General features: G+C 42.7%; 1 protein-coding gene across 1 annotated transcript; it reads left to right on the forward strand.

The window, feature by feature from the left end:
* Positions 1–4,017: 4,017 nt before the first annotated feature.
* Positions 4,018–19,910, forward strand: LMO4 (LIM domain only 4). Its single transcript, XM_071750616.1, has 5 exons — positions 4,018–4,849; positions 7,133–7,371; positions 14,354–14,450; positions 14,806–14,961; positions 19,167–19,910. Exons 2-5 carry the CDS (start codon positions 7,136–7,138, stop codon positions 19,173–19,175), a joined length of 498 nt encoding a protein of 165 aa, XP_071606717.1. The 5' UTR covers positions 4,018–4,849; positions 7,133–7,135; the 3' UTR covers positions 19,176–19,910.
* The last annotated feature ends 756 nt before the right edge of the window (positions 19,911–20,666 follow it).

Genomic DNA, 20,666 nt, shown 5'->3' on the forward strand with positions numbered 1-20,666 from the left:
AATCATAAAAATACTCTATTCGTGTTTATATTTGTGACAAAATATCACTCTACAGATGTCATCACAAAAAAATCAATTTTCAGGATATGTTTAGAATATAAAAATAATTTTAACTGATTTTCTTAAAGTGTGCTTTGGTTTATTAATAGATTGTGGAATGTAAAGCCCTTTTTCAAAATTCATATAGCTTTTCCAATTGTAAGATAGTTTCATATAGTGGACTTATTACATATGCATATTCTAGTGTCCTATAGAGACTTAATTTAAAGCATAAATAACATATAATTACTAACTCTGATGTCTTTGACTTTAGTCACAGAACTCACTTCCAGGACTTTCTGTTTCTGATGGCTTGTGGTAATACATCAATTCTCCAGCAGGAATGTGCATGGGACAATTTAGCGAACGTAATTTTAGCCATATGAGGTCATTACAAATATAGCCTTAGCTCTTCCTAAAGTGGACTTCATTGTTAATATAAATATATATCTATAATTACTGACATTTATATTATTTGGCTTCTGTCCTAAGTTATGGATACAGTGATGATAAAAGACTCTTGCAAGCCCTTACCTAAGCGAACCATGCTTACTAATTACCTTCTATCATCCTGGGTTCCTGTAAATAAAGTTACTCATGTATTTATAAGCAAGTCAAAATCTATACACATATTTCTAAAAGTGAATTATCTTGCTCTTTGGGGCAAACAGTACAGTCTACTCCTTGGAAAAGAACACCAAGAGTAAAGCCATCCAGAATTCTTCCCAGCTTCTGACAGGATGCATACTCTCCTGTATCATTGGATATCTGACTTAAATACTTAATCCAGTCACATTTTTTATTTGTTTGAGTCCCTAAAGCAGAAGATGCCATGCAAGTAGAAGGATGCATTGCTTTGAGGTAAAAAATGGCTGTTGATTTTTCATCCCTGTTTCCAGAGATACTGGGGTCAGTGGGATTGTTCTAAAACTTGTTTGTTCAAAAGGTGCAGCTCGCAAGACACACGGGTGTCAGCACAGTAGCAAAGTGCAGTATGGAAGATCTGAAGACAAAGCAGCAGCCTCAACATTTCTCTCTGACGAGAAAAGGAAGAGGCAAGGTCTCACAGGAGTGCAGTATTTAGGGAGAGAACCAAGCCCCCTCTCATGAATTGGAAGATAACCCTTTTGAATTCTGGACTACCTGCTGTCTTAGGGGCATGCCTAAGTTTGAAACTGATTTGGATCACAGGCTGTAACATTTTCCAGACATTCAGATTGCAACTACTAAGCCAGCAATTTTATGCTTTCCTTTCCCTGACTCCAACAGTACTGCGATATAAGCAGCCAGATTTTTCTTCTGCATTGTGTTTTTTTATCCATTCAGCCAAAATTAACAGTCTTCAAGGATAACGTATGCCAAGTGAATTTAAATCTTGCGGACTCAAATCGACCTAAAGTTGATGGATACATTCATGCCTACTGCTGAAATCTACCAATTACACAGAACTATGTTAACTTACCATAGAAACATCTCATCTAATAGCACAGATGATGTTGAACTAACTAATTACATTATGGCACATAGACAATGAAAAACATAACGAAGATGACAGCACAGCAACAGCAGATGCTGCACAAAAGAAAAATTAGAAAAATATCGCTCTGCAAAATGCTCTCAGTTAAGGTTTCCTCCGTTAAAATTAATTACAAAAATTAGTGAAGATCGGATTCCAGAAAAAGATATGAACATTGTAATGGTATTTGGAAAACATCATTAAGCCATTTGAAACTCTGCTCCTTGAGAAGTTAATTCCCATTTTTTCCTATCACTATCAGTTGTAAGACTAGTAAACATTTTAGTGCCTATGGCAGAATTTCTTGGTAGAGTATCTTTTCCAATAAGGAGAGGTCCTGATGGCTCCTCCAGAGTCTGAGCTTGGTACCTTCCAGCCATTACAGGCTTACATAATTAGGCAACTTAGGCTTTATTTTAGCCTGGCATTTGTTCTATTCTTGTGCTCTTATTTGTCACAAAGCTAGAATAATAGTGACTGTTGATTATCTGTAGCATGCCTTGCTACTTTATGTATTTTAAATTGTACCAGATCCTGAATAACAAATCTGAAACTGCTGAGTATGTTCAAATGTAGTATGTACATGGAGATTACATCCAGATGATATATTTCATAGACCTATGCAAAAAAAAAAAAAAAAGATTTACTTTCAACCACAACACTGGTCCTCTATCCCCTTCCCCTGTGGAAACTTTCCATGAGCTCCCAGTCTGAACTGGGACTCTGAACTCTAAACATATCCCAGTCTATGTGGAAAGACAGAAATAGACATCTCTACCGCATTAAAATCATACCTCTGGTGCCATTCAAATGTCAATATTTTATTTTTTACATAATTAGAAACAAAATACATCTACAGTATCCTATGTTTTCCCATAACATTTTTCCTGTCTTGACATTTTTTCCTTAAATTTATTGGGCACGGGTCTCCGTGGTCCAGCTAAGGCCAGGGATGCAGATATGGAGGAGGCCCACAGGTGGCGATGTGGTTAAAGTACACCTGGGCTCTGATTCCTGAGACCAGATTTACCAGTCGGCCCCTCAGAGGGAATTCTGTTTGCCTTTTTGTACCGATGCACATATTTGAAATTAAGTGCTCCCACGGGCAGTTTCCTGTACCTGTGCGGGTACCCCTTCTACCTTTGCCGCCAGCGGGAACAAATTTAAAATACTTTCTTGCTTGGACGACAGAGAGACGGTGGACTCACGCAAACTTGTAATTCAGTCACACTGCCATTCACTAAATATTTATTTGACAACAGCAATTAACTGTACCCCCCGAGCGGTGCTAGGACCTGTCCTGCCCTCTCCTGTGGTGCAGGTCAGTGTCAGGCTGTGCACACACAGGGCCGCTGCCCTCCTCACTGCAGCCCAGCCAGCCCCGCTGACCGCGCTGCATTGCCTGATCCTTACGTCAGCAGCCTGGAACCGAGAAACTCGTATTGTAAAGTTTTTCTGTTCTTTCATAGGTCCTGGAAATGTATAATTTGACTCTTTAGCCAAGGTTTGCTCGCTGAAGCACGTAAGCATATGCTGTGTGACAGAGCCTTGAGTATGCCCAGTACCAGACAACACCAGGCAACAGCCTGTGCTACCAGTTGGGCAAATCCTCGGCGCTTGCTGTTCACTAGGACAATATCCACTAATTACGGTTCATTTTTACATACATCTATTATTCCGAGGGTCTTTTTTAGCTATATGTTGCTGTACTTCTGCTTATTGTGTGTGTTGCACTTAGGCCTCAAAAATATGCAATTAGTATGTGGTGTTTTCTTCCAATTTTAAGTGCCTCTACTGAATGTTACTTATTCCGATTTGCTATCATCGTGAAGGTTCCTCCTCAGAAATGCAGTTGTCTTCTCAAATGACAAGCCGCACAGCTAACTGCCAGCCAATTGCGGCAGTTTAACCCTTTTAAACCTTCACAGGGTGCTAAGAATAGCGGGCCGTATCCGGATTCCTCAGCACAGCGCCCCGAAGGTTTCACCGGGGGAATTTTTAGAAGTCCCCCTCCACCCGAGGGACGAGCCGGGCACGTCCCTCACGGTCACCTTCCCACTCCAGCACGGGACCGCCTGCCCCGCCAGCCTGCCCTGAGGAGGGGGCTGCACGGGCCCGGGGGCTGGACGTGGCCGCAGGCACCGGGGGGCGCCAGGAGGGCGGCGACGATCGCCGCCCGGGGCTGCGGCGGCGGGGTAGCGCTCAGCACCAGGGAAGGGCTCTGACGGAAGGCGATTTTCAGGGCGCAGAGGGCCTGTCCTGGGCGGCGGCCGGCTCGGGGGCAGTCCCGACGGCCCCTTGCCGCCAAGTTTCTCAACTGGTGGCCCGGAGCGGAGCGGGGCGGGCGGCGCCCTAACGGCCGCGCGCGCGCGCCTCTCCTCAGCGCCCGAGCGGGCGGTGCGGGCACCGCTGCCCACCTGACTCCCTCCTTCCTCTCTATTCCCCTCCTCCTCCTCATCGCCCCCTCCCTTTCTCTCATTTTTTTTTCCTCCCCTTTCACTCATTCCTTTGTCTTCTCGGGGATTGGCAGGTTTTATTATTCCGCCTGAACAAGCCGGGGGCGGATTGGCTGCGGCGGGCTGACGGCGGAGCCGAGCCGGAGTGTAGTTGGGATTCTGCTCTGTCAGTAACACATGTGTGAGGGGCAGCGGGGAGCACACGGACACACACACACACATACGCACACACACACGCACACACACACGCACACAGGGACACACGCACTCACACACACACGCTCAGGCAGGCAGAGGGGCCTCCTCCCGCGTCCTGCCAGCGCCGCCGCCGCCGCAGGATCCCCGGCAGCAGCTCCGCGCCCGGCCCCTCTCAAACTCGCCGGTTCTCGCCCTCTTCTCTGAGGCGCTTCGGCGGGCCGCGGCCGGCCAGCTCCACGCCGCGGGAGGCTCGGGAGCCGCCACAGCCCAGCGAAGGGGGCGGAGGTGGGGGGGCCGGGGGGGGTGAAGCGTTGCAAAGTGAAGCCACATTGCCAAACTTACCCGGCGATTGCAGCAGCGAGCGGCGGCGGCGCCCTGCGTGTGCAGCTCAGCGGCAGGGACTGAGCTCTGCAGCTCCCCTCCAGGGAAGCGGGAGCTGGAGGAAGGACCCAGGCAGACGCCTCTCAGAAATACCTATTTTTCCAGCCTGGGCTGCCCCTTACCGGGCGGCGGGCTGCCTCCAGCGCTCCCGCAAGCCAAAGAGAGGGCGAGCGCTGTGTTTGTTTCTTTGCAAGGAGACCTCCTCAGGCGCTCCGAGCGACGTTGTTCCCCGGCCTTTTGCAATATAGAGGGGAAGCAGGTAAGAAGTGCCGGTAATTACCCCTTATTTTCCAGCGTACGTGCGTGCGGTTGCATGCCCGCGCCCCTGCCCCGCCGCCGTCCCGCGCTGCCGCCGCGGCGCGGAGCGGGGTGCGGGGGAGCCGCGGGCCCCGGGCATTGTCGCGGCCCCCGCGTACAAAGCCTGGCGGCGGCCCCTACTCCGGGCGGCTTTCCTTTGCCCCCTTTCCAGCTGCCGCCGGGAAAGGGCTCTGCCTGCCTTGACTGTGAATGGAGAGGACGGGAGTGTGGGGGGAAAGGACGGGGAGGGGGGGCTGGGGCACCCGCTTTCCCCGTAGTAAACACTATTCTGAAACAGTGGCAGAAAAGATCAAAGTGAGCTCTCTATTTCTCTCCTCTCTAGTTCCCTTCCTGCCCCCCACACGGTCTTTTGTTTCAATCCAGGAGAAATCCGGTGAATCACCTAATTAAAACCAAGACATGAATTAAGCATCCATTTTTGTACTACAAATTGCCAGCTCTCCGCCTGTCCCTCCCTTGGTCTCCATTAAAAAAACACCAGAGACGCTGTTAAAGGGGGTGGGGGGTGGGGGGGTATTTTGCCTCTAGCTTCCAGCTCTGCTTTCTATTTCACTGACTCCTATCCCAGGACCTAAATTGCTTGGCTGTGTAATTACTAGAGTAAGCCTATTTAAGTTAAAAGCTTTTCTCCCCCCAACTCTAAATGAAACTTGATGAGGGCCCGTCCTTAGTTATCAAGGGAGTCACTTTCTGGTCAGTCCTCTTGATTCATCTTTTTAGATTTAATCAGCATTAAGGTATTGCTTGTCCTTAAGAGCTTTAGCTTAATGGGGTTACTGGATGGTTTTCTCAGTGTAACGTTTCCCATTTTATATTTATATATATATATTTGCCTTCGACAAAGACAGGCTAAGGTGGTGGCATGGAGTCTTTTTCTTTCTTTTAAGAAATACGAAGTGATTTAAAGCATAGGAGAAACGGTTTAAAGACTCGGAGCAGGAAATGCAGATTCATTTAGGCTGTATCTGGAAACTGTAACAAAAGGCAATTCCTTGAACAAATGCATCAGAAATCAATTTACATAAAGGTATATGATGCGTTCTGATAAATGCAATGCTAATGGCTTTTAGAGTGGTTTTCTTTCCAAAGTCTCGGGGTTTTTGTTACAGCTTAATTGGTGCAGTTCTTCTGGTTTATTGTGCGGTCACTGGACATACCTCCAGGTACTCTTTCTGAGGAAATGTGTGTTTAAAATCGGCCTGAGTTCTCCTCCTGCTGCCGAGTTGGGCCAGTGGCAGGAAAAGTTCGTCCTCGCTGCTCTGGAGGTATCAGCCTGAAGGTCCTTAGCAGATAGCCAGATGCCTCGGCATGAGCACATACGGCTTACAAAGGACAAAGACAAAACATGCTGCTTAATTGGCAGTAAATAACTTGATCTTTTTATAGTATAAGTGACTAGAGGAACACCGGGAGTTTATTGGACTCTGGATTGAAGGCAACAAATTAATCGGTTTAGAGTAAGCTTTATAAATTGATTCCTATATTATCTCTCAGTTGTCCTGCTTGCATGAAGCATTTATTAGAAAGTGAAAAATGCCTTTAGTAGCAGTTTTGGGGGCGGCCAGAGCAACTCCAGCCGGAGCGGTGCGTTTCTCTTTTCTGCTGCTTTCCTATGGTCAGTAAACTTTTTTCTTTTTTTTTTTTTTTTTCTTTTTTTTTTCTTCTCCTACTGAGTAACAAAGCTTTAGCATTTAAACTGCTGATCAAGGGCAGATTAGCGAGACAAAAGTTGAGTATGTTTGTGTAGGAAGTTAACAGGCGTCCTAAAGTTCAATGATCTATTATTCGGGCCAGTGTCCTCAGTCTGGAGTGTTTTCTCTGGCTGGTTTTATTTCTCCAAAATAAACGAAAAAAGATTAAAAAAATCCTGAGCTCTGGCCGGCGGGTCCCGAGCCCCTCGTTGCCGCCCCGAGCCTGCAGATTCTCTCCTGGACTGAAAAACCAGTTTCACAACTTTTTTTTTTTTTTTTTTTTTTTTTTTCACTCTTCACACACTTTTTTTTTTTTTCATAAGCAAAACAAACCCCGGGACTGTTCCTGACTTGTGTGCTGCAGCTGCACAAGCCCGGAGCGGGGGGGCGGCGGGGCGCGCTCGCTTTGCCCCCCGGGCCCGCCGTTCCCCGCCCGCGGCCCCGGCCCGGCGCTGACCGCGGGGGGCGGGCGGGGGCACCTCGCCGTCGGTCCGGCCCGGCCCTGACCCGCCTCCGCCCCTCTCTCCGCGCAGGCCATGGTGAACCCCGGCGGCAGCTCGCAGCCGCCCCCGGTGACGGCGGGCTCCCTCTCGTGGAAGAGGTGCGCTGGCTGCGGGGGGAAGATCGCCGACCGCTTCCTGCTCTACGCCATGGACAGCTACTGGCACAGCCGCTGCCTCAAGTGCTCCTGCTGCCAGGCCCAGCTGGGGGACATCGGCACCTCCTGCTACACCAAGAGCGGAATGATCCTTTGCAGAAACGACTACATCAGGTAAGGTAGCGGCTGCGCTGGCGGGGACCGCTGTCCCTCCCTACCTTTTTTTTTCTTTTTTTTTTTTCACCCTTTCTTTACCTCTCCGCCCCCCCCCCCCCCCCCCCCTTTTTTTTTCCTTTATTTATCAAGGTGGGTGCCCGTGGGGCAGAGGGGTGGGCTGGCTCAGAATCGCTCCTTCATTAGGAGCGGGGAGACGTGCGGGTGCAGAGACGGATGTTAGCGCCTAGCCCAGGGCGCTCTTGCGACTGCCAAGTGGAGGGAAGAGTTGGGGGGCGGAACGACGACTGTAACTTTAAAGTGGTTTGTCAGCACAAAACAAGTTCTAACTAAAAATAAACAGCAATCAGAGAGGCTAAATTAATCTGCTTTGTTGTAGTGTTGAAGGAGAAGTGTGCGTATCTGAACGGTAAATGTTAAAATCGTAGGGCTTAAATAAGGCTGTGGCAGAGGTGCTAAATAATGAAAGGCCTGCCTTTAGTATCTGATTAATTATGATATTTACATAAGCACCTTTAAACTCCTTTGAGTGGAAACAGAATGACTCATTCTCTGTTCTCCTTGTGAAAGAGCTGATTAACCATCAGTTGGAGGGCCAGGGATTCTACTTATAGCAAAAAACAGTGGTATCATGTTTGTCTTTGCTTTGTTAGGGAGAAGCTCTGAACCAACGTTTTACTTAACTTCCAGTGTAGAAAATGCAGGGGACAGGAACAGCAGAGGAGCTATATGTTCTTGCCCTTTATTTCTTACTCCTTTCTTTTTTTGAAGCTGTTCACTTTAAATGCCTTAGATTTGGGTAGGGGAAACTAAGCCATATTAATCTTGCATCTGTTGGGGTACAGTAAGATTACGCAGAGTATCCCTTCCGACCAGTTCCCAATATAATTAATAGAAAGAATTCATGAGGTCAGGTGCCCGTATGATCTTTTCAGGTGAACTCAAGCTACTTAAACTCATTAATTTAAAAGGAGGCATTTTGAAGGATTACACATTTAATTTGAGTAAATGGTTTGATAGACTGATGCACATGAATGCTTCAAGGAGGTGTTCTATTTCAACATTCAGTAATTAAAAAAAACAACAAAAAAGCCCCATACCTTCCCGGCATAACAGAAATGCTTAGTTAAAACAAATTGTATTCTGTTTAAATGCTTCTGGCTTCTTGTTTCCAGTAAATGTCAAGAGTTAACCCAGGCCTTTCTCCTCCCTGATGGCCAAAAAGTTACACTTTTTTTTTACTTTTCCCTTCCTGGGAAAAAAAAATCAGCCACCAAACATTAAAAGTTTGCTTATACTGTAAAATTTGACTTCTGTTTGAGAGGATCAGGACCATACTGAATGTGGTCACATGCATGGGAGACCTCCTTAGTCTGAAAGGATGGAGGTAAGACTTGGTTACTCTGATAGTGCAGCCACTGTCCTGATGTGTGGCTGCATCCTCAATCAGTGAAGTAGATGAAATGCCACCCTTGGTATCTTTGAGGAGTTGAAGCCTTAGCTTCACTACTTTTGGGTGTATTTTTAGAGAGAAGTGCTAGGAAATCAGCACATGGGGAGGTTTAATGGTGCTTTTCGGTCATCATCCTAAGCAACAAGCCTAAGCCTGGCAGAATTGTAATTAAATAGAGCAGAACGGTGTTAGGGAAAGTCTCGTTTGAAGTGGAAAAATTGACACTACTGTTAAGATGCACTGAATAGTACAGATTCATCACTCGACCAGCACCATCAAACAAACCCTCATGTCTGATTACTACTAATTAAAAAGAGAAGATGCGTCCACTGCATCCCAGAGGCAAGTTCAGGCAGGCTTATCGCAGTTCTCTGGTTTTGTGTTGCCAAAAATTAATACTCGTTTATTTTAATGTAGGCGATTATGAATAGGATGCTTTATCAGATGAGGGGTTTGAATTGATCTCCTTGTTCTATCGCCTGACTTCTCTTTAGATCTGTGTAATTTGACTTGCAAAAATAACTCTGACAGATGCTTGCTGAAACTTGAACTGGACACTGTACGCTCAAGGTGGGGTAGGACGGACAGGCCCTGCCAGGGCTTAGTGAACTTCAAGCTTTTCTGCCGGAAATGGGCTTCGTAGGCTTCCACGTGGGTCCCGCCGGCATGACCGAGACCCTTGCCCTTTTATTGCTTGAAATAGGCTCATTTGGTTGTGGAGGCGATGCCACCCATTTGGCAGCGAGTCTCTCCGGTTCCCCTCTGCTATGCTTCCCCCGCTTAATTTTCTTCTGGGCTTCTGCGGCGGCACATTCCCTTCCCCAGGCAAGAACCAGGGGCACAGTTCTTAATCGGAGACGCAGGGGCACCACTAACAAAACGAGAAAGAGGATTGATCAGCCCGGCAGGCGCCAGGTGAAAGGGACTTGACTGCTCCGGGCCAGGACCACGGGGCCATTTATTAATGAGTTTTTTTAACCGTCTGAGACTGTGCGGTTTGGGGTTTTTTTTGTTGATGTTTAAACAACACAACACTCCCCTCTCCACCACCCCCACCCCACCCCACCCCTCCCCCCGCGAAAGAAACCAGCAAATTAGCCGTGGAGCTATAGCAGCAGCTTGCATGGAAAGCAAGGTTCCTGGGAAAAGAGAGGGAGGCGAAACCCCGGTCCTATCCCCTCCCTCCCCACCGCCAGCAGCGCGCTGGCAAGGGAGGGGAGCGGAGCGCAGCCCTCCCAACCTTAAGATGCCAGATAAAGCAGCAGCGTGGCAGCGAATCCGCACAATTAAAAGCTTTAATTAGTGTCTCCTCCATTTTCTCTTAGTTCTGATAGGTTTTATCTAATGAGATCTGGTCCCTGGCTTAGATCTGCTCGGAATGACGTGTCCGAAATGAATGAGAACCGCGTCGCAAACAAAACATTTAATTAACAAAATTGGCCTCTAAGAGAGAGCAGGGAGTGGTGGGGAAGGGGGAGCGGGGGGAGGCTGCCCAGGCGCGTCTTAAAGGGGCTGCGCCCGCGGCACCTCCCCGGGCGCCCGCTTCTGGCAGCGCGGCGTGGGCGCAGCCCCCCCGGCCCCTCCACCGTGGGGTTGGGGTTGAGCCGGGCCGGGGGCACCCGGGTCGCCCCCAGTCGCAGTCTGCGGCGGGGAGGGGGCCGCCAGGCAGCGGGTTCATTTCCCTGGTAATCAGCGGCAAGCTGCTATATTCAGGGAATGCTGTCCCTTTAATTGAACAGGCTAGGTAATTAAATGGCACTTTTCCAATAGGACGTGCTAGGTAAATCTAATAGTTGGTTATTTAATATCACTTTGAAGTCTGCCCACTCAAGCACAATGACAGCACAGGAGCATGTGAACTATTAGCTAGGAAAAAAAAAAAAAACCAGGATCTCAAAAATTAATTAAATCGCATGCAATTTAGGGGGAACGTTTATCTTGATTTGTCATAACAGAATTAATTCAAGGCCTCCAATTCACTTGGGGGCAGATCTGTTACTCTGAATTAACCAAGCGTAATTTGGCTGTATTTTTTTGGTTTTTTTGTTTTTTGTTTTTTGGTTTTTTTTTCCTTCTTCCCCTTCTCTAATGCAGCACTTGCCATTATGCACAGCCCCCCTTTTAAGTATCAATAGCTTCTGGTGCTTTTAAGGTGCTTGGTCTCTAGTTATTCTGAAGCACCTTTAATGGACTTGGCTCCAGGCATAATTTCTGTATTGCTTTTCTTTGTTAAATTTAATATAGCTGGTGCAGAATTTAGATTAATATAGGGAATGTACAGAAACACTAATCACTTCTGGATCAGTACATCTGGATGTGCATTTGTCTTTGGTAGGGCAAATATATGTATTGCAAATATATGTATTGGTGGGCACAAATGTGTGCTGTGTTGTGCACGAGTCAGAGCACTTAAATCTCTCCACAGTTTTGGAAACCACTGGAACCTTATTTTGGTAGTGTAAGTTGCTAGAGATGTATTTCTGCTGATACTGAATTTCAAGCAGGAAAACTTGGGCTGGAAAGATTTCTTGCTGCCTTCCTGCCTTCATTCCCACTCTTCTGAAAGTTCTGAAAAAAGGAAAAAAAAAAAAAAAAAGTAAAAGAAAATAGGAGTGTTTGGGGGTGTGGGGAATGCTGTGTTGGAACCACACAGTAGTTAATTTAAGGTGGCTCAGTAAAATGCTAAGTGTAGAAGAGCTGCCTTGTCCATATAGGGAACCTCTTGATGTTTGTGATTGATTGCATTGCCCAATGTTGAAATATTAATGACCTTCTTGGACTGAGGACCCAGAGAGGAAACTGAAACCAATTCTGTCATCACAATTAAAGAGTCCCCTGGCTTTAATTAGCCTGACCTGGGGTATCTCTACCCATTGCTGCAGTTAAAGAGAAAAGAGCCCATTAAAGTCCAGTCTGAGACCGATAGCTACTTAATTGAGCACCTAAAGCCTCAAGCTTTTTAAATCAAATACTGTCCTGGACAGTCCCCCTGGTTAGATAATTAGCTCTCCAGCCTCTCAGAAACCATGTGAAATAACTTTTTCAGTAAAGAACAGCTACTGTGCAAGTCTTCCTTTACTGGTAAGGAGGAGTAACATTTTTATTTTTTTTTAAGATAAAACCTTTTTCTTGATAATGGTAGTACAGAAAAAAGCCATACGTAACAGTAGAGAAGGAAAAAAAAGTTTAATTTTCCTGTTAAATAATGCAAAACAAACAGCCTAAAAGTGTTCTGATTTTGCAAGTGGTTTTTAGGAGTATCAGTGGAAGATGCAGCTGAAGTAACTTCCCCAAACAGAATTTTTCTGGAAACACGCTTGGGGGAAACTGAAGATATGTGGAAAGCCTCTGGATTAGTTTGGCTCCATTTATTAGAATTCACAGACACTCAAGGTGTATGACTACTCCTAGTCAGAGAGAACTGTATAATAGATGAATGCTTAATGAAGACAGGTAGTGCAATGAGATAAGTATTCCAAAAGCTGTATTTTCAGTTGTGTGGTGCAGTGGTATTGGGGGCCCTGAGAGCCTGCTTGCTGGGTTCAGAATCTCCCAGGCCAGTAACACTTGTCTGTTCATCTGCAGGACTTTGCCTCTCCACCTCTTACCATACCCAGCAGTGCCCTTGTCGCCATCCCTTTTCTCTAGATTTTTGGATCTTTGCTTTAGAAGTGTAATACTGTCTTGCTGCTGCCTCTTTCTGTGCTTCCCCAGCACCTTTTTGATGTGCCAACTTCATTACTGGTAACAATGGAGGAAGAAAAATGTGTATCATAAAGCTTAGGAAGTAACCTCAATACATCATGTAACTGTTCGGAACTGGTCCTGATGCAGAAGATGCCCTAATAATGGACCCTTAGTTTCCTGACAGTTCAGTCCCTTTGGCTGGAGGTCCTGACAATGTATTACTTCAGCTTTCCCTTTGTAACCACTGTGGTTCTGCAAGAACGTGTCAATGTGTCGTGGATCTCAGACTAATTAGTTTTGAAATGGAGTTTTGATTGAACTCTTCAAATCGATGCCGCTGCAAAATTTGTTTCTCAGCTTCCTATTAAAAGCCATCTTAAGGGGCAGTTTTACTACTCTCTCTGTCGTTCAGTCGATACATTTAATAACAACTTACAGGCTATTTTCAATAAAGTGGCGACAGCAAATTAGTAGTTTGAACATGACAAGCCTCCTCTGCAAACTCAGATTCTGAAAATTCAAAGCAATTATTTTTATACAGAGGCACGCTGCAATCATTCAGATTACGGGTATTTTGTTGTAATGCGTCTCCTAGGTTGACACAAACAGAATTTTATGACTTTATTTGGACAGGAAGGAGATGCAAATATTAATATTTATTATGACACCAATACGCTAATTTGTAAATCCTATTACTATGTTTTACATTGCGCAGAAAAGTGGGTCTGTGGCCCTGCCAGCTAGTTCAGTTTCCTTTTTACTGCAAAATGATTGTGGTAGTCTTTATAAATATTTGTGTATATTAGGGACGTGCACAAAAGCAAATAAAGGTTTTCTAATTCTAGCTAACTCAGCCTCTAAAAGTAGAACTCAATAATCATTATAGTATTATGTTTTGAATCGATGCATTGTGCCTTTAAATGGATTTGAAGAATTATGTATGTATTTTTCTTCACCACTCTTCTGCCTATTCCCCCCCTCCCCCCACTGTGTGCACCCCCCCCCCCCCCCCCCAATGGCAGATGTTGTGGTCTCATTTGATTGCATAGGAAAACTGCAGTGATACAGCAAACACCCAGAGAGATATGATGACAAATGGGTCCAGATCCCGGTAAATTACTTTCTGCTCAAATCGAAATTTCATTCAGTTTGTTGCTAGCAGAGATGAAGTAATCTAAATTGTGGACTCAGGAGCAGATAGAGGGAAGTTGGAGCAAGCATTTCATTATCAAGAGAGAGAGAAGGTTAGGATGAAAGAGATGAGCAGAGGCAAATCTAAAGTGTTGACACCATGATTGAAAAGGTTAACCCATACACATTATATATCAACCTGGATAGCAGAGAGTTTCTAATGGAAACTCTGCACTGATGGAGGTTTACTGGAGTTTCAATACACTGAGCATGATGTCTTCTTAGATATACAATCAAATCCTCTTAACCCTTTTGATGACTCATATCTCAAGATATGATTAAAGTACAAAAGAGTTCTTCATATAATTTCAAGGACACAATGCATTTAAACTCCAGTCATGAATTGTATCTTTTTTTTTTTTATGATGAACCCAGGAATCTGATAAAATGTGCGTAGTACAGAATCGTTTGTGTTTCTAGAGGTGTAAGTCAATATTTCTGATTAAATCCTGTGTAACCACATCCAGGGTAGGATGAAGCTACCAGTTGTATACACAAAAATATACTTTTTTGTATTATGACACATAAGCAAGTTGGAAGATGGGGGTCAGAAGTCTAAAATAGTTGTGTAATAAACCATTGCAGTGATGCGCAAAAATGCTTAGAGCCTCCTGTGTATTAAATTATTCATGATCAGCACCTCTGTTTCAGGTTATTTGGAAATAGTGGTGCTTGCAGTGCCTGTGGACAGTCCATTCCTGCCAGTGAGCTGGTCATGAGGGCACAGGGCAACGTCTATCATCTTAAGGTAAGGGTTTTTTTCCTATGTATTTTTTTTAATATCTGATTAGTACTGCTGTGCTTCTTTAGTATCAAATCTGCATCTGCTTGTGAATGAAATGTAAAGCAGTAACTAGAAATACGAGTATATATTAAAAAGCTTCCCTTAGTGTGTAGCTTTGTTCCCTTGTAATCGGTAAAACTATACTTGAGTTATGTACTGCATGGTCCCAACAGGTAAGGCTGATGCCTTATTTGGAAGTCCTGGAAACCAAGCAGCTCCATATCTCAACTGTACTTGTAGTCTCTGAAGTGTAATTTTCAAACCTGCAGCATACTTAATTTGTGCTGTAGTTTCACTTGCTGTCTCTTCCCTTTTTCAGTGTTTTACATGCTCTACCTGCCGGAATCGCCTGGTCCCCGGAGATCGGTTTCACTACATCAATGGCAGTTTATTTTGTGAACATGATAGACCTACAGCTCTCATCAATGGCCATTTGAATTCACTTCAGAGTAATCCACTACTGCCAGACCAGAAGGTGAATACTCAACAATTACTAATAAGCTTTATTAGAGCTAAATGAAGATCAATTTCTTTTCATTCTAATAGTGGACATTCTCCACTGCTGCAAGGAGACCTTTAAGTAACTGAGCTTACCTTAAATAACTTAGGCACGGGCTATGGGGAGAAAATACTAACCTTTAAAATCTGATGTACAGGGTGAGTCAGCTTCTTTTGGTTTGGGCATGTGCATCTGTACAGCTGTTGAACTCCTTATGTACAAAGTGAAATGGAGCGCATATGCTAATATAAACTCTTTAACAAAGAGGGAAGTATTTTGTTTTATAATCTTGAAACTAAGGGCTACAAGGGAGCAAGTTTCTGTGGGAGGAAAATTAGATCCTTTAATATGGAAATAAATGTCTTGTGAAGAGAAGGTTCCTGAAGTAAACGAATGTATTTTACTTTAATACTAAAGTAGTAGTTGAGGAAGCATGCTGGATTGCTCTTTGAGAAGGATTTTCTTGTCTGGTTTGAATGTCATAACTCAGATTTAAAAACTAAAGTGCTATTTTCTTATCACTCCATAACACTAATAACTCAACTAGAGATGGTATATCTTCGTGGTTGATAGCTCTTGGTTTCTAGCTAAATGAGTAAATAATGATTGTACAAATCATATAGAGAAGAAAAAGAAAAAAGATTTCTGCTCAACAGTTGTCCTGTAACTCTGAAACTAGATAGTTTTAGATCTATTTTAATCTCCTTAATAAGTCCTAAAGCTATGCAAGTGAGTGCATTTTGATAACTGCTGTGCCTAATTTGTAACAATTACTGTCAGCCTTGAGTTAAGAGACTGTTCATTCCACCCTGGTCCAGAAAAGAGTGAATGTATGACTCTTGCACATAATTTTATTCACATCATATTTCATACTGATTATGTATTGATGACATTGATTCATTTACTCTTTACAGCGCCACTTGCATGGATATTAAATCTTATTGACCACAGATGAATTTTAATTTCAGATTGGTGATAGATTTTTCCATCAGCTCTGATAGTGTATTTGACTTTTTCATCATTAACCCAAGCAATCACACAGCACTGAGTTATTGCAATGAAACAAAAAGTGCACACTTCAGTTGGTAATTCTTTATAGATTTACAATAGGAACTTAATTAATGTCTGTAAGGATCACAAAAAATAACATTTATCTGAAAATAGGAATTTGGGAGACTAAAAAAAATCTGGGACAAATGCTAGGCTGATCTGTTCTGTAATGTTCAGAATATTTTTTTATTTTTTAGTGTTTTTACTTAGAGAAATATGTCTAAGAAAATACAAACTGGTATTTAATTTTTTTTTGTTGTTGTTGTTTTTCGTTGATGTGTTGCTACATTTCAATATCTGTGTTTGCTTTTTTCCTCTGCCTAAATTTACTGATTAATTTTAAGTATTCCTTGAAGTCTTACACAGTGAATGTAATTACATCAAAATACAACACAGACCTTTTTTATTTACTTAATTTGTCAATCGAGGTGATGAGAGAGTTGAGTACAAAAGTCCTGTATAGTTAGGAAGAACAAAGATAATTAAGATTGGAGGAGAATGTGCAGCCTCTTCTCAAGGAAGTACAAATACTGTTAAAGATTCATAGATTTACACTGTTGTGAATTTTAATGACCCAAATCTGTAATACAGACTGGCTTGCAGTGAATCTGTTAAATGCTTATTTGTACATATCCCATTCCAAAATATAGGTAAACCCATTTATCTTTATACACTGCAGTAGAAAGTTTACCTTTTAGAGAGAGTGGTTTATTCACTTGTCTTCTACGAATGTAAAGTTTAATGTAACTTCAAATAGGTGTCTAAATTGTCATTTAGCTTTATCAGTTTCTTACTATACCTTAGCAAAACATAAAAATGATTTAGGTGCAATAAAAGCACCAGACATGATGAGGAACATAGAACATGGAAAAGAGAAGTAAAATTGGATTGGGCTTGCAGAGCTCACAACTGCAGATGCCTGCTAGAAACTGAATGCAGAAAAAGGACTGAGAACAGGTTTTTATTAGTTCCTGTCACCGACTATTAACTGCATTGCTGCCGTCAGTGGTGGGGCAGATGAAGAGGTAAAAGGGAGAAGATTGGAGAGAGAGAGGCTATAGTTTGGGTATTTTTTCTTTCTAATGTAATCTCTCTAAAAAATACAAGTTCTCCCAGCAGTTTTCCCAGGGGAATTGCAGAGTACCTGAACCCCAGAAAGGTGAATTACAAGTTGACTAGAAAAGTTGATAATTCATAGGTTTGTCAGGTTGATGGAGTTTTGGAAGCTACAGGGGCAAGTGCCAAAAGCATCATATTTTGTATGTTAAATTTTAACAGTCTGAAGATCTTTACAGCAGAGATGTTTTGCAGAAAGTTGTGTTTTAGGGCCACTAATTAAAAATGTTCTTCCACTATGACAGAGTTGCCTGTAACAGATACTCTTTATTAAACATTAAAGATCAATCAGTCTCCAGGTTATTGTACCACTAGAGATTATAGACATAGCAGAATATTCACAGGGTTTTTTTATTCATCTGAAGAGATTAAAACACTCTCAGCACTGAAGATGGGTTTTTTTGGGTATGTGAAGATGGCAGTTACAACCACACTGCTGTCTTCATCTACAGGTTAATTCCTACTGGTGTTTGTTGCAGGCTGAAAGGATTGCACAACCTAACTTTGTTTAAAAACTCCCTTTTCTTTTTAAGGAGGCAAATGCCCATGGTGTTGGCTGTTCTGGCCTCTTGCCTCCCTGAGGCAATTCACAGGTGTAAATTACAACTTCCCATCACTTGCTGTGTAGTTTGAAAAAAACCCAAACCCTGGTTTATCTGAACTCGGTATTGCTTGCTGCAGAATGCACACTTCTAGTTTGTGGTGTCCTGTGTGCTGTTTCATTTGGAGGGGCTGTATTGTGAAGAATTGTCTATGCTTTTCTGGTACAGGAAGCTTTTTTTTTGTTTGGTAGCTAATAATATCATAGTATTTCTTACTTGCAACAGCACTGCCACCTACTAATAGTGTAAATTTTCCACCCGTTGGCAATGCTTGTAGCGCACGCTTGTCTGCAGCTTCTATACTTTTAAATAAAGTATGAGTTAGATTACATCTCTCAGAGAAGATCTTAAAAATCTTCTAGTTTACACATCACTCAACAATTCCCTTGTAGTTACATAATTGGTGTTGTCTGTGTCCATAGTAGAAGATATTTGATGCTCATTTATTAAATATGCTTGCTGGCTGCTCCCTAATCTTTGTTCTGGACAGACAAATTACCTTTCTCACACTGAGCTCCAGCTCTGGGGAATTAAACCTCCAAGCCTCTACTACTTTAATTAGCTTGAAAGTGGGGGGTTGCAGTTACTAATAGACCTCAGGCTTTTAGTAACTTAGAGAAAGGGTGAAAAAAAGAACTTCCTGGGAAGCGCAAAATGTCATTTAAAAACCATAAAAATCTAATACATATTATTTCATTTCGGTAATTGCAAACAGATTGTATTTGAAGACTATGGATGATAATTTCTATTTTATCCATGAAAGTTTAGATTTTTATTGAGTTAGACACTTTTAATTATCACAATTCATTAACACCAGTGTGAAAGCACATGTTTGACTTCATATATTAAAATGTTTATGTAACATTAACTAACACACCAGATGAGCAATTTTAAATGTGGGGGAAAAATCCTGAAATATCTATATTTAGCTCTTGTGCAATGCAGCATATTAACTAAAGTTGCCTTGGGAGGATATTTGGCTGTACTTCTTATTTGCTTTACACACAGTTTCTTCCAATTATAAGATCATATTACTGCCTTCTTCAAAGGCATGGCATAATGTTGCTTCCCTTTTAAAAGGGGCCCAGAAAAAACACCTTATTTGCTGTATGATTTGTTACCAGAAAGTGCACTTATTTATTGTTGTTGTCTCTTTTTTTTTTTTTTTTTTTTTTTTTCCCCCGTCTGCTCTTTTTAGTAGTGAAACTGCAACAAATGTTTGCTTTTTGCTATTTGAAGTTGAAACATTAGCAGTATGAATGGTAGTGTGGAAAGCCTTAATCAAGTCACAGTTGGAAAGTAATCTAATAAAAAAGAGATTAGTGAATAAGGAAAAGACAAAAGCTGTCATGTTGAAGTTTCCTATCTCAAATTTAGTATTCCAGCTAAGATACCCATTTTTATTTCTTACAGGTCTGCTAAAGGGTCAGAGTAATGCAGAATGCGTGCCTTCATCTCAAATTTTGTTCATCACAGATGGATCCCATGTCTCCAAGTAGACAAGTCACCTTTGTAGCTAGCATCAGTGCCAGCTCCATACCATTGCACCTTCTTTATTCTTGATTGCCCTTCCCACATTTATTGGTGTATTAAAATGACTGAATATGAACATTAAGGACTCCATGAACCTGGGCTAATGGGAGACTGTAGAGAAAATGAAAAAAGATCCACCGGAGGACATCTTGGGGAGGTGGGTGGGGGGAGGGTGGGGAAGATGACTAATGAAGCTAATTAAACGAAGCATTGGAATCTGCTTTCTACCCTCATTAACAATTAGCAGGGCACTGGCCAGTGTGTACCCTGTGTTTTACCTTAACAACATTCTATTTGCTCTTTGTATATTTAAGTGTTGTAAGGAAATGTGTTTCAATCAAAATGAACATGAGATAAAGATGTGGCTTTTGTGATATTCTATCACAAACACTTTTATTGTATCTCTGTAAAATACAATGTATGTATGCATGTAAGTGTTTTTGTCCTAATGTTGCTACTTCCCATGGCAAAGAAAAAAAAAAGTCAGGCTCATAGCAGCTACTGTGTAGAAATTTTCAGCTACTTCTAATTTGCTGAATGAAGAAAAATCTTTTATTTGTGATATTTTCAGAGACATTTGCTCTAGTATGGTGTATTTAAATAATAAAAAAGTAAAACAAACAATACTGAATTGAGTATGGCTTTTAGAAACTTTTTTTTTTCCTTAAGCAACCCTACGCTCAGAAACCACAATTCTGAGCCTACATCACAACACAGTCATTACCTTTGTTGTCAGTTACTTTTAAAAATGTCTTTTCAGTTTGGTTATTGTTTTTTTCTTACACTCGTAAAGAATCTGTTTAACTACTTAACTGCATTGCTTTTGCCAAGCATACAGAGCACTGCTTCAAAATTATTTTTCATTGAGATTCTTAATTCTGGCAACAGCAAGAATATTATAATTCACAGTGCAATGAATGAAGGGAGACCCATGGGAACTGTGGTCTCTCTGTCCCGCTCCTTTCTGCAGAATCGTGGGTGTTCAGGGTGTGCGAGTGTCTGAGTGTGCAAGCAGGAGTGTACACATATACTGTAAGAGGTTAAAGAATAATAAAAAACCAACAAAAGGTCTGTACCTCTTGCTGAGAACTAGAATTGACTATTCATAAAAAGGACTACAATAATTCCTCTGATCTGAACAACATGAAGTAGTGCTTGCTGTGGTAAGAGACTAACTTTGCAGCACTGATAATATTAAGGAAAGAAAAAAACAGACTTCCTAGGCTGTTTCTGAGAACTGAGTGATCTCAAATGTGATCTGTTCTCTGACAGTAAACAAACAAAAACCAAACTGCTCCCCACTACAAGCAACAAAGCCACCTCTAAGCTCTGAAAGGGAGCAACTTCATTTAGTGGGGAGTTTTCCCATCAGGTGCTTGG

This window comes from Heliangelus exortis, chromosome 8, assembly GCF_036169615.1.
Source record: "Heliangelus exortis chromosome 8, bHelExo1.hap1, whole genome shotgun sequence".
NCBI classification, from domain to species: Eukaryota; Metazoa; Chordata; class Aves; order Apodiformes; family Trochilidae; genus Heliangelus; species Heliangelus exortis.

Bases quoted from the DNA above. Each gene is read 5' to 3' on its own strand.
- LMO4 (XM_071750616.1), top strand. From the start codon at position 7,136: ATGGTGAACCCCGGCGGCAGCTCGCAGCCGCCCCCGGTGACGGCGGGC. The intron at 7,372-14,353 runs GTAAGGTAGCGG...CCTCTGTTTCAG, and splicing joins TGCAGAAACGACTACATCAG to GTTATTTGGAAATAGTGGTG. The intron at 14,451-14,805 runs GTAAGGGTTTTT...TCCCTTTTTCAG, and splicing joins GCAACGTCTATCATCTTAAG to TGTTTTACATGCTCTACCTG.